Genomic DNA, 12,898 nt, shown 5'->3' with positions numbered 1-12,898 from the left:
ACACACACACTCTCACACACACTCACACAAAAACAAACAAACAGCAACAACAGCAACATCAACAACAAAAAAAAAAAAAAAAAAAAACCGGGGGGGGGGGGGGGGGAAGATTTAAAAACCTCAACTTTTTTTTTTTTTTTTTTGAAGCTCTTACAACGAGAAAATGGAGGGGACACATCTGGGTGGGAGGGCGGAGAGGGAGGAGGGAGGGAGGTTTTGGTGATGGGACACAATAACTAACTACATTGTATATTGACAAAATAAAAAAAAAAATTAAATTAAAAAAAAAATCCCTCAAACAATCTGAGAAACGGGGGACCAGGCTCACATTCCCAGAGTGAAGAGCAGGTGAGAATTTGCAGCTGCGACATCCATCGCCCAGGCTGTGTGCCCAAGAATGCTGATGACAGGGAACCTGGAACAGAGGTGCCAGGCCAGGATCAGAGGGGTGCCTCAGAGAGTTCAGCAGGGTAAAGTGTGTCTCAAGGCCCGGCGTCCAAGTGCGCCATTTCTGAGGTTGCTAATCAGTCAGGAACACTTGGGGGCTTTATTCATATACACATGATGCCAAAATCATCAGTCCATTTGCCAAAATAAAAGTTATTAACACCTTGTTACCTTACGGTTCTTAGAAACTTTTAGGAGCATTCTTAATTATTATTTCATAAAAATTATTTAACGGATTTGAGGGGAGAGTTTGTCACGTTACAAAGTCTGCTATGACCTGAAGTCATCTTTTGACTTAAAATGAGAGTTCCCACTCTCTCTCTGCCCACCAAACCCTCATGACCCAGGTCAAACACTTCTGTGCCCCTTCACACAGGGCTCTGGACCCATGGTAGCTGCAGGACCTGGGGAGTTCCTTTTGGTGTGGTGATGGGAGATCTTGCCTCCTGACCTCCTCACTGGGAGTGTAGGGGGGCTGCCAGGGCACTCCCAACAGTGCTTTGTAGAGAAAGTCTTTGCAGAATTAGTGTCTCCAGGGATTCTCTAGGCTCCTCTTGTATCCAGGCTAAACATAGCTCATGAGCCAAAGGTTGGAGTTATCCATGTCCACCTCTTAGCAAGTCTTTGAGAAATGTCGCTAGCACAGAGTTTCTCAACCTCTGCATTAGTGGCATTATTGCATTTTGAGCTGAGTATTTCTCCATTATGGGGGTCGGGATCTGTTGGGTGCATAGTGGGATGCCTTGCAGCATCACTGGCCTATCATCATGAGATGCCAGTAGCACACTCACTCTGTTGTGACAACCAATAATATCTCCTTGGATAGGAGGTTGCCTCCCGCTGAGAATCACTGGTTCAGCCACTTTCTTTAGGATGCAGGTACAACTTTTTCCTATTGTCCTGAGCTTTAGGTCTCAACCAAGATTGAGACAAGATGAAACATCCACTAGACACCCAGCATGTGAGCCTCCTACTCACCCGTGAGCAATATCATTTAACCCTCTTTGCCACGGCCTCTTTCCTTGAGAAATTGGAGTGGATAGAACAACCAATGACCCTGTCGCTCACTTAGCACGTAGCGCTGCAGGCTCCCCTGCCCAGTTGTGACCTGTTACTTTCATATATCCTCTGCTAAGTGTCATTTTTGCTACCTCAGGCACGTGTTTTAGTGACTGTTAAATTCCTTTACTGCTCAAGCAAGATGCCTTCCCTGCAGTGAGTGCTCAGCAAATACTGGTTATCGTTAGGAGATAATTCATATTAAGAGGTCTTACTGGAACAAATGAAAGAGGCTAAAATGAAACTGTAACTTCATACTTTGCAATGGTGTTTACAATTTCAAAAACACTTTTACATACATTGGCTCATTTGAGGCAATCAATGATATTTGGAGGCAGGAAGGGAGCTTCAGAGGGGTGAGGGTGGATGTAGGGCCTCTCAGCTAGTGCACGGTAGAGCTGAGAATCAAACCTATTTCTTTAGTCCCAAGGCCACCTAGTGTGCTATAGCAGAGGGCATGAAATCACTCAGTCCTGCTTTAATTCCAAGTCTGCCTGTCATTCGCTCTACTTGCTGCTGTCTGACACTCAGTGCCCTCAATTATGAAAACAAAATAAAAACCCGTATCTTGCATCGTCGGTTTAAGGAAGGTGCACAAGACAACACCTGGCATAGCGGGGAGCTCGGTGCACCCACAGCCTTCACCTCCGTCCTCTCGACCCTTCCTCCTGTTGAAGTAGGCGGAGTACAGAGCTACTGTGGGGAGACCTGATTTTGGACTTGGGGTGTGCTCCTTATATGATCTTAGTTCTTTCACTTAATGACGTCCACAGTACCTCCAGACAGAAGAACACCCCAGTGTAGGCACAGGAGGGTCCTCAGCGTTGCACTCCTGGAAGGCACTGTGGGGTGGCCACATCCATCCCCTTCCCGAGAGAGACCCCCACACCCCACCCGGCAGCAAACATGGGCAAGGAGGGAACTGGCTGCAAATGTCCTGTACTCCAGAGGTGGCGAAAATTAAGTAAAGAGTCTGATTCAAAAAATAGTAAAGATCTGTAAACAACAACATATGTGAATATTTGGGTGCTGTTTTCCCAGGATGTGTCCTTTCGGCACTAGAAAACTTGATAACAAACCTCTTTAACTAATCCTTCCCCTGCTTCAGCCAGGCCGTGTGTAGCAGAAGTGGACTTTCTCCTTTTCTTATCTTGCAAAACTTCTACTTAAATCTTCTGGCCCCATGAAGCCTTCTCGATGACCCATTAATTTCTGCCTTTGCAGAGCACTTGCATATGTTAGGAAATCAAGGAGTCACTAGTTTAGTTCTTAGTGACCAACATGGTGCTGTTTCTATCATTAGTCGACCAAATACTCAGGCTCTTGGATTGCTTGATTATATTTCATCCAATACATTGGAATTCTGTCTCTTTCAGCTCTTTTCATTAAAGGACCACATTTCCTACTTGGGAACATTTGTGGGAACACATTCTGAATCCTCATGAATGTGCAGAGAAGTCGGACCCACTCTTCTCTCCTTTGTCCTTTAATTCAATTCTTGCTAGGTCAGTGTGGGGTGCTAGGAAAAGGGTCATTTTTAATGACAGTCATACTTGACTTTAAATCCCTTCTCTGCTGCTAGTGATGCCTGCATGATCTTAGATGCTACAGAGTCTCTCCGAATCCCAGTTTTCTCATCTTAGAAAATACCTAAGTCAGAAGCGCTACATGAAGTTCAGGGTTTGACACATTGCTGGGCTCCCCAGCAGATGGAGGCTGGGGGAGGTGCAGCGCCAAAGGGACAGTCAAGGGGCATAACTTTGTGGTCTCTCTTGATGCCTTTCTGTTGCTCAGTAAACCACGGATTTTGTTATGCCTTTTTTCCTTGTTCAAAAGAATTATTAGAACCCACAAGTCAGAAAAAAGTTGATTGCATAATAGGATTCTTTGCAAAAATTTATCTGTAGATTGTCTCTAAATGAACACTGCAAGTATCAATTTAAATAACTTCATGTGGCCCTGGGGAATGGAGCTCAGCGTTGCAGGTAAAAGCACTAATCATGAACTGAATTCTCTCTCTGTTTCACCCCAACGTGTCTCCATTGAAAAGTTTTTGCATGTTTTGCTCATCACTCTGGGATCAAGGAAATAGATTTTGTAATCAGAAAGACCTGAATTCAAATCCCAGCCTCGCTGCTTACTAACAAGTCACTTAATTTATCAAAGTCTCCAATTTGAATGTATAAAATATCTATAAGATTGAGATATAGTAATAATAGCTATCTCCAGTATTGTCATTAGGATTAAATGATATAAAGTATATACCATGCTTAACAGAGTGCCCAGCACATACGGAGCACTCAGCAGATGATGGCGTGCTGTTACCACACTCATCGGAATGCTTACTACATTATTTTTATATAGAACTGGTATCCTTGAGAGAATACCCTGTATAACCAACTCTGTACATAAAAACTAATTAATTTCTTTCCTTTTCTTTGGCTAAGCGAAAAATATAAGGAGGATCCAAGAAATCTGGTGACGATGGACTGCAAATTCTAGTTCTGCCACTCTCAGAATATGTCTATGGATATGAGGTAATTACTTTTTAACTTTCAATTCATAAGTTAAAAAAGATAAAGACAACAGGTCGACGGTAGAATACTCACGATCAGCATGTGATTGAAATAGCTAAATATTGAGTCAAAAGTGTAAGAAAGTGCATTAAGGATCTAAAGAAGAGACAGATTACAACAACTGTGTTGAGGATAAGTTTTGGTTGACAGAGCTGTGCAGGCATCTCTCTATTCTCAATCCTTACACAGGAGTTGCGATTGTTTCACTACTTTACACTTATTGTTTTAAAGAACATTAACACGATACCGGATAAATCAAAATATTGGTTCACAAAGCACTATAATCATTTATCCAAGGGTAGATCTCTTTTATGGTATTTATTTTATAATCTACTTATGTATTGGTGATTTATTTGAATCAACAAATAGCTGAGAATCCTTCACTTAACCCAAGAACAAAAAAGCATTACGAGCAATCTACAAGCTCCTTTCTATTAAACCATCCACTAGAAAAGTGTAGAACTTAGTGATCATCTCTCAAGACTTGTCCAGTTTCCTGTTTTGTTACTGAAGAAACAGCCACATATCCTGTTCCGCTACTTATGTATTGGTGATTTATTTGAATCAACAAATAGCTGAGAATCCTTCACTTAACCCATGAACAAAAAAGCATTACGAGCAATCTACAAGCTCCTTTCTATTAAACCATCCACTAGAAAAGTGTAGAAGTTAGTGATCATCTCTCAAGACTTGTCCAGTTTCCTGTTTTGTTACTGAAGAAACAGCCACATATCCTGTTCCGTTGGAGATGGGATCTAGGTGGTTTTGTGGAAAGTGAAATGAAACAAATGAGATAAAATCATCTTGTTCCTCAGCTAGTTTTACTTATTTGGGGGCAAACACAACCTACTTACTTGACTGTCTGCTCCATTTCCTCCTTTTGCTTGTCCAGATCCACCCTCCATCTCTCTCTGCCTTGGGAGTCTGGCCCCCAAGGGTGGCATGAATGTTCCTCCTTATCCCCCTGGTGTTGTCTGAGCAGCCAACAGAAGCATCAGCAGGAGGCTGTGAAGAGAGAGGAAAGTGAGTCAGGGTCACCCCCCTGCCAGGTGGCCTTGAGTCTGCTCCGTCCTTCCCCAGTGGACAATACACAGCACCACCTGCCCTATCGCCAGAAGATTCACGTCCAGGATCCAAGAGGTGGAAGTGGGTGTGTCCGTCCTCTTCTATACCAATTAACCCACTGCAGGAATTTACTTCTTTTTTTTCCCTAGATCCCTGGAGCCACAGGCTTGAAAATCCTAGTACCCCAGGAAGACACACAAGGCCAGTGAGCTAACTTGAGCAACCAGAGCATTAACACTTTCTTTAATTTAGCATGCTGAATCCATAGGAATCAGGAGAAAAACAGGATTTTGTTTTTCAAAGGAAGCAAAAGTTGTTCGAGAAAAATAGTAAAGGTGGTCAAGCAGAGCCAATTACAGGCCTTTCTAACGAACAGATTTTGGTGTTATCCTTAAGTGCTCAGTAATGTAGACATATTCATAATATTATAAAGCACGTGAATTCTTTTTAAAAGTAAATTTTAAAATAAAATTCAAAAGTATCAAGTGTTTTCTATTAGACAATTTAAAAAGTACAGAAATGACATAGAAAAATATATTCATGATCCCAGTGCCTGGAAATGACCGCTTCGCAGAAGCCTGTGCCCTCTCCTCTTCCCAAGGCTGCCTCTCCTGATCCCACTCATGGCACAGAAAGCAAAGAGCACCCAAGACAAAACAGGCAACCTGGATTTTGAGGTGGGTCTAGCAATTTCTGCATTCATGATTTTTGTACGATGCCTCCTACGTCACAGACATCACTTTTCCCACAGTACTAGTGTGTGTGTGGAGTTGGGTAATAGATGATAGGTTGCATGATAATATTGATATTGAAGATTTTACTAGAACTTGTTCAGCGTTAATTGGATCACATAACACTGGTTCTATTATTCAGAGTCATCGTGTTTCACACACCTCAGATGTGAAAGAAAATAAGTTGAGTTGAAATCGTCAGGATATTTAGGGCATCCATCTGCAAAAGATCCCCTGCCCATAGGTGATGGGAGCACCTCAGTAATAGTCAGAATGTCAATCTCAATTCAGCAGACATTAAATGAGCCCCTACTGTATTCAGTACTGTACATTGTAATAATAGACTTTCAGTGTTTCTGTGAATCAGAAATTGAAACTACTTAATTGGCAAATCAAGACAAGGCTTGTTTGCCTTTGGTGTGGCTGAAATGCCCCTGGTGAAGCCCACCTTAGCCAAGAGCAGAAGAGCAGGAGGAGAAAACCCTCCACACAGGGACTTATCTTCCCCAGTAATAGTTGTTTGCTCCATGCAAAAGGCCCCTGTCCTCCCCGGCTGTGCGGAAGTCGAAGGTCCCGCAGACCCATGATTGGAAACAGATTTAAATTACCTTGGGTGACTTCTTGTGAGAGTTTCTCTATAGTTGGCTTATCTCTCTATAAACTGTAACAGTCAGCCACACTTGGACAGATGTGGTGCTAATCCCCGGATATACAAAGTGGTGTGTGGTGGGGGGAGGGTGTACTAGTTGTTATTTTGCTTGTTTTGTGGAGTTTTGTTTTTTATCAGCTAACACTTTCTGGGCTCTCACAATACGCCAAGCACTGGGCCAAATCCTGGCCGTGCATCCTCTAGGAGCTCTCACAGTGACCCGTGAGGTGACAGCTGGACCTGTGCTTTCCGGGTGAGGAGGTGGGGCTGCAGAAGCTAATGGCTTTGCCACATGGCTCATAAGTGGGACAGCCCAAGTCAGACCTGGGTCTCTCTGATATGAGAGGCCTGGCTCTTAGCCACTTCCTATGGCTTATGCAGAACTAGATAATTACTGAGCAACTGAAGAATCAGAAAGCATCAGAGCTATTTGAGAAGACAAGGCTAAGAATCATTTGTCCCTCTGCTGCTTCACAGTGCAAATCTACTTCTATTTGTTTTATATATGCAAGATCATACTTCAAAGAAGTTTCCAAGGCAAAGAAATGAAAACAACAACAATAATAACAAATTGTAAACCTGAGATGAGAGAGATGGAACAGGAATCATGAGAAATTTATGGCTGAGAGGCGTATTTAAGTGGAGGACTGTCATTCTAGGGGTGAACAGCCACCCAGAAGCAGCAGTGCTCAGCAGAGGCAGCCTTAGCCGTGACAGAGCAGAGGAGCTTGGCCACCTCTGTGTGCACCCTGCTGCCAGCTCAGAGAGGTCAATCCCAGACTGACCGTCGGGTCAGTGCAATCTTCAGACTGAAAATAAACTACTCCTGACACCCGAGTCCAAAGTAGACTCGGACTTGGATTCAATTAGCAGAAATGTTTATAAGTTTTATGCAAAATCAAGTATCACCACTCCAAGGTATGCACGTGATTATTTGTCATTGTGGTCTGCCCGGCCTGAGCCTACATCATGCCATGCTTGTTACATTTTAGCCTCTAGGAAAATGCATATAATTTCATCTAATATCCATTTTTTTAAATCAAGGGAGATAGGTGGATCAGAGAAAACTGATGTGATGTAAACTGACCAGCACAAAAAAAGTCACAAGAATGTGTATATATCTTGGCAGAAAATAAAAGTTGGCCTATGTGACTAAATATGAGTGGCTTAGAAAAGCTACTGGTGAGGGGCCGGCCTGGTGGCGCACTGGAGAGTGCGCCGCTTGGGAGCGCTGCGGCACTCCCGCCGAGGGTTCGGATCCCATGTGGAGAACGGTTCCCTCTCACTGGCTGAGCGTGGTGCGGGCGCAACACCAAGGGTTGCGATCCCATTGCCGGTCCCCGTAGGGGCACAACACCGAGCGTTGCGATCCCGTTACCGGTCAGTAAAAAAGACAAAAAAGAAAAAAAGAAAAAAAGAAAAAGAAAAGCTACTGGTGAGAAAGCAGATCCCTGAAAAGATGAGGCTGATCATGGGTACATACGTGTATAAAGCCCCCTCTTCCAACACGAGCTTTTATCTAGAAAATGGTATAAAAGCACACTGTGGTGACTGTGGTTTCCTGACCCATAATAACGAGCGCAGCACCAAGGCACATTTATTGAATGAGATGCTGCTCATTGTCTGCTACTGTGCACATCCCAGAGAGCACAGTAGTAGGTGGCTGAGTCTTGTTCCTCTACGTTGTGAATGGTGAGGGTCGATGTAGAAGTTTCGGATATCTTGTCTACCTCATATTTGCCTGGCATAATGCCTGATTCTATTTTGACAGCATTGTCAGATGACACGTATGCCAAGCGCTGCATGGCTTGATCAGGTCTCTCTTGATACCAGTGAATGGATGTTGCAGAAATTGTTACTCCAGACACCACGCATTCCAGGCGGGCTGTTTTTGACCGTGTTTTCGTACTGGAAGCCTGAGGTTGCTCCAGGTGTCCTGCGCCATACACACACACTGGGGAAAGAAAAGGGGTGGGGAACAGTAAATAGACCAAAACCTTGAAATTTCTAAAAGAAGTATATATATTAGAGAATATCAATCCAAAGCGATTGGGGCAGAACAACTTACAAGCCCCAAGGACTGCCAGAGTCGCTGCTCGGAACAGCTGCAGCATGTCTGCATGAAGTGTGGCCTCCCGCAGGGCAGCTGCAGTCACAGCTGAGAAGAGCTTCAGGCCAGGCTCCCCACGGGTGGGAGTGAACCAGGCCTCCCCACACGGCCGCCTTGCCTCACTGGGAGGGGCGTCCTCACCACCTGTTAGCACATGCACTCCACATGAAGACAGCCACACAAGGTCAGTACCTAAGACCTGACCACGAGTACAGATGGCCACCTCAGAACTCTGACATGCCTCATTTACCCAAACAATATTCATCAAGCTCCCTCTATGTACGAGGCACTATGCTAAGTTCTTCGGGAATAAAGGTGCGATGATGGAGCACCTGACCATAGGGAGTTGTCTAACAGGAACACGGCAGGACTTGGTTTCCTGATTTTCCTCCTGACTGCCTGTTCTTTCTCCCTCCCCTTTGCTGGTTCCTAATCTTCTGTATACCCTCCTCATTTTGGAGTCCTCTACCAAACCCCAGCTTCTCCTCTCTGAAACAGTGTTTCCTCTTAACGGATTACTGAATTTTCTCTTGTCTGTTTTTCTTTCTCTAACCCAAGACATTTAACCTGCCCTAGGTTATTATCACAGCCTGCCCTTCCCCACTCTACCCATTAAAAGTTGACTTCCAGGTTTCTCTTCTCACTTTACCTGCACTGAGTGGTCTCTTCCCCATTCTTGGCTTTAATAGTCCTGGGGGGTGGGGGAAAGGATGATGGGGACATCACATGTCCACCTGCTCCCCCTACCCCCTATACCCATCACCTGATGCTCATAACCTGCTGACACCCAATGTCTTCAAGCACATCTAACACAGGACCTTCTCACTTTACCTGCACTGAGTGGTCTCTTCCCCATTCTTGGCTTTAATAGTCCTGGGGGATGGGGGAAAGGATGATGGGGACGTCACATGTCCACCTGCTCCCCCTACCCCCTACACCCATCACCTGATGCTCATAACCTGCTGACACCCAATGTCTTCAAGCACATCTAACACAGGAACACAAGCAGAATCGTGCACAGCCAGAGGGAGCTCATTTCCTCCTTCAACCCAGCTCTTCTTCCTGTCCCAGTGAACGACACTGCCCAGGCCTGGCACCTGAGCACTGCCTCTGTTCTCCCTCCAACTCGTCCCACTCCATTTTCTGCAGATTCCCTCTCCATAGTCCTTGCTCACCTGTCCCCATAGCAGTCTTCCCTGGGCCTCCAGTCCCACCTGGTGACAAGGGCACTGATCTAATGCAGTCACTGCTCTGAGCTCTTCACCTGCTCGGCCCTGCATCTGAGAATAAAGCCCAGAGCTCCTCGGACATGAGGCGCTCTGTGATGTGGTCACCACCCCCTCCGTCTTCAGCCAGTCCCTCCTTAGAATCCCGTGACCCACTCCTAGGCTGACCTGCAGCATTCTCTGTCTGGACCGTGGCGTATCCACTTTTCCCTGCCGACTCCCTTGGGGCTCAGCTCAGGCACTATCTGCTCCAGGCAGCTTCACTCGCCTGGGAGGACAGGACAGGGGAGGACCCCACTGCTTGCAGCTAGGACCACCTAATGCCTCCCCTCCCCTCGCCTACGCCTGCCCCAGCCTCCTGCTACCTCCTGAAACTGTCCAGGGGTGAGACCAGGTCTTGTGGTGTTTGTTAAACAGATGAAAGAGTGAAGGAATGAGCAGATGAATAGCCGTTGAAGTATTTCTCTTTGCTCTGATGTCAAAGAAACATCACCACTTAAAATATAATTTTTAAAAAGAGCTACAAAGTAATGGACATTTACTAAATGCCTTCAATGTGCCAAGCACTTTGCAGCCACTATCATATTTAACTCCATTAATTTAGTATAATCCCTATGGGGCCTTCCTCAAAGCAGGTAAGTAAATGGCTCAAGGCCTGTCGGTGACAGATTTGAGATTAATTCCATCTGGCTGCAAAGCCTGTGCTCTTTGAAAAGCTCTCTCTGCTTCCAATTTCTCATGTATCCAATGAGAATAAAATCAGGACCTTTCTATTGGGAGTTTCTGAAGGATAAATAGTTAGGCCAGGTAGAGTTTGGGGCAGGGACCAACACACAGCAAGCCCTCAGAAGCATCTCCACCGGGCACCTGCCCATGCACCAGCAGACACGCACCGGCCATGCTCCTGCCATGTGGAACCCTCATTTAGAGACAAGCTAGCTGGGAGTCTCCCCAAAGTGAGTGGCGATGAGAGTGAAAGTACTTGGATTATTTGTTAGAAATAAAAGTTTCAGAGCCAGGTGATGACTACCCTGAAGGTGCGATCGCTCTAGAAAGACGTACTCTAGGTCTATAAATATTTCCCTGAGGGATTTTATGCAGGAAAGAGCTTGCCTGTTACGCCAGAGGCTGAAACTGAAATCACGTGGTACAATTCATAGGGAGAGACATTTTGGGCACTGTTATTCCCTCTGTTTTGGAGATGAGAAAACTGATGGCTGGAGGAGCTAAGACTTCCCTGCAGGTCACAGAGCTCAGGAAGAGCACAGTAGGACTCAGTGGGAGGGGAGGAAGGAGGTTTAGGTGGCGTGAAGGTTCACAGGGGCACAGGCCCCTCCTGCAGAAGGTGAAAGGGGCTGATCCTTAGGGAGGTGAGTGAGAAACTTGCTCCTCCTGTGGCCCCGTAATCACCAGTTTACAGAGTTCACTCCTCTCTGGGGTCACTTGGTTTATCAGCACAGTGGGGAAGACAAAATGGAGGAACAACTCAAAATCAGAAGGAAAGTCAGTCTGAGTCCCTCCTCCCCGCCCCTTCTCACACATGCTGGGAGGTCTTGGCCTTGACTTTGGCCTGCAGTGGAGCTGGGATGTTGGGCTCTTTCAGAAGCAGGGCCTGTCAATCATAAATCTCTAGTCACCAGAACAGAAGTCGAGGGACCACACTGAGTTAGGGACCCCGAGGGACTGATTTCCTTGAGAATCATTTGGATTTCCATTCACTAATTATCTTTATTGATGGTAACAAGTCATATATAAACTCTGAGTCTTCACTTGAAAAGGGACTTCAAAAGTTTTGTTTTGTTTTGCTTTTTTCCTTTCATGCAGAAAGCAGCAGACGGATTTCTTCTTTGCTGCTGAAGATTCAACAATACAGGTTTTCGGTTTTTTTTTCTCTCTCATTTCTTTTTCTATTAAACAATTGATTATTATATAGGAAGGTAACAAACATAGTGATATCTTATTTGTATGACTTTGTTTTAATACAGAAATCGTAGTTACATAATTTAGCAGCCATTTGGTCAGATGAGGGAATGAAGTTCAGGGAAGGTGGGATTCCCCCAAATCCCACACCGGGGGAGTGTGCAGAAGGAAGTAGAAGGCAAGGGGCCCCATGTCTCCTCCAGGTGTACTCTATCACCTGCATGACGGATATCTACTAACACCAGCTCCTGTGCCAGCCCTGCCAGTGCATGAGGGCGCTGAGGAGGGACACTGTGGTTTTCCTGGCTTCTAAGTGTTAATTCTACAGCAGAATGACAACCGCCCTGGGGCAGGAACATGGAAGCTGAAAACGGAGTGGCTGCCAGTCTCAGCTTTTCAACAATTTTGTGGTAAATCTCCAGAGAGTCCTTCACACTAGAATTTTTTGTGTGAACTATTTTATCTGTGCATTCTCCAGGGGAGATGGTCAGATCCTTACATGATCAGTCTCTAACTGCACTATTCAATAGAAACAAATGTGAGCCACAAATTTAAAATTTGCTAGTTGCTGCACAAAAAATGTAAAGTGAAACAGGTAAAATTCGTTCTTAATACTACTGTATTTTTCAGTCCAAGATATCCAAAATATAATCATTTCAACGTTCAATCAATGTAAAAGTTATTGAGTTATTTTACTTTTCTGTACTGTCTTCTAAATACAGTTTGTATTTCAGACACCCAGCCCACCTCAGGTTAGACCACTGACTACCTGCCTTTCAATGCTCAGCAGCCACATGTGGCTCGTGGCACGTGGACTGAGCAGCACAGACCATCTCCAAGTGCTTCCGAGATGCTGAAGCGGAGAATCTTTCAACACGTCCCTTCCCAGGAGGTGGCTCGCTGGGTGGGCTTGGGCTGGGAGGCGGCCCCTCTTCAGCCTCGTCCCTCATCTCGGTGGGAGCGCTGGGACACAGAGGGACAGGGCACAGGGCTTTTTTGCCTTCACCCCCAGGGAAACCCGAGGGACCGGGAGTCAGAGCAGATGTCCCAGGCCTGGACGACCGGAGAGCGAGGTCCTTGTGCAGGCGCCGGGGCAGCCGTGCGGGTCTCAGGGG

At 45.5% G+C, this 12,898-nt stretch overlaps 1 gene segment (V, D, J or C); it reads right to left on the bottom strand.

The window, feature by feature from the left end:
* Positions 1–8,641, bottom strand: part of LOC103609308 — a 19,561-nt gene extending 10,920 nt beyond the window's left edge. Inside the window, 3 exon segments of the V gene segment in view lie at positions 2,017–2,073; positions 8,158–8,481; positions 8,596–8,641. Coding sequence covers positions 2,017–2,073; positions 8,158–8,481; positions 8,596–8,641 — 427 coding nt within the window.
* Between the last annotated feature and the right edge of the window lie 4,257 nt (positions 8,642–12,898).

Source organism: Galeopterus variegatus, unplaced genomic scaffold (assembly GCF_000696425.1).
Source record: "Galeopterus variegatus unplaced genomic scaffold, G_variegatus-3.0.2 Scaffold9451, whole genome shotgun sequence".
NCBI classification, from domain to species: Eukaryota; Metazoa; Chordata; class Mammalia; order Dermoptera; family Cynocephalidae; genus Galeopterus; species Galeopterus variegatus.
Note: the sequence above shows the minus strand (reverse complement) of the source record. Positions and strands in the feature narration are given on the sequence as shown.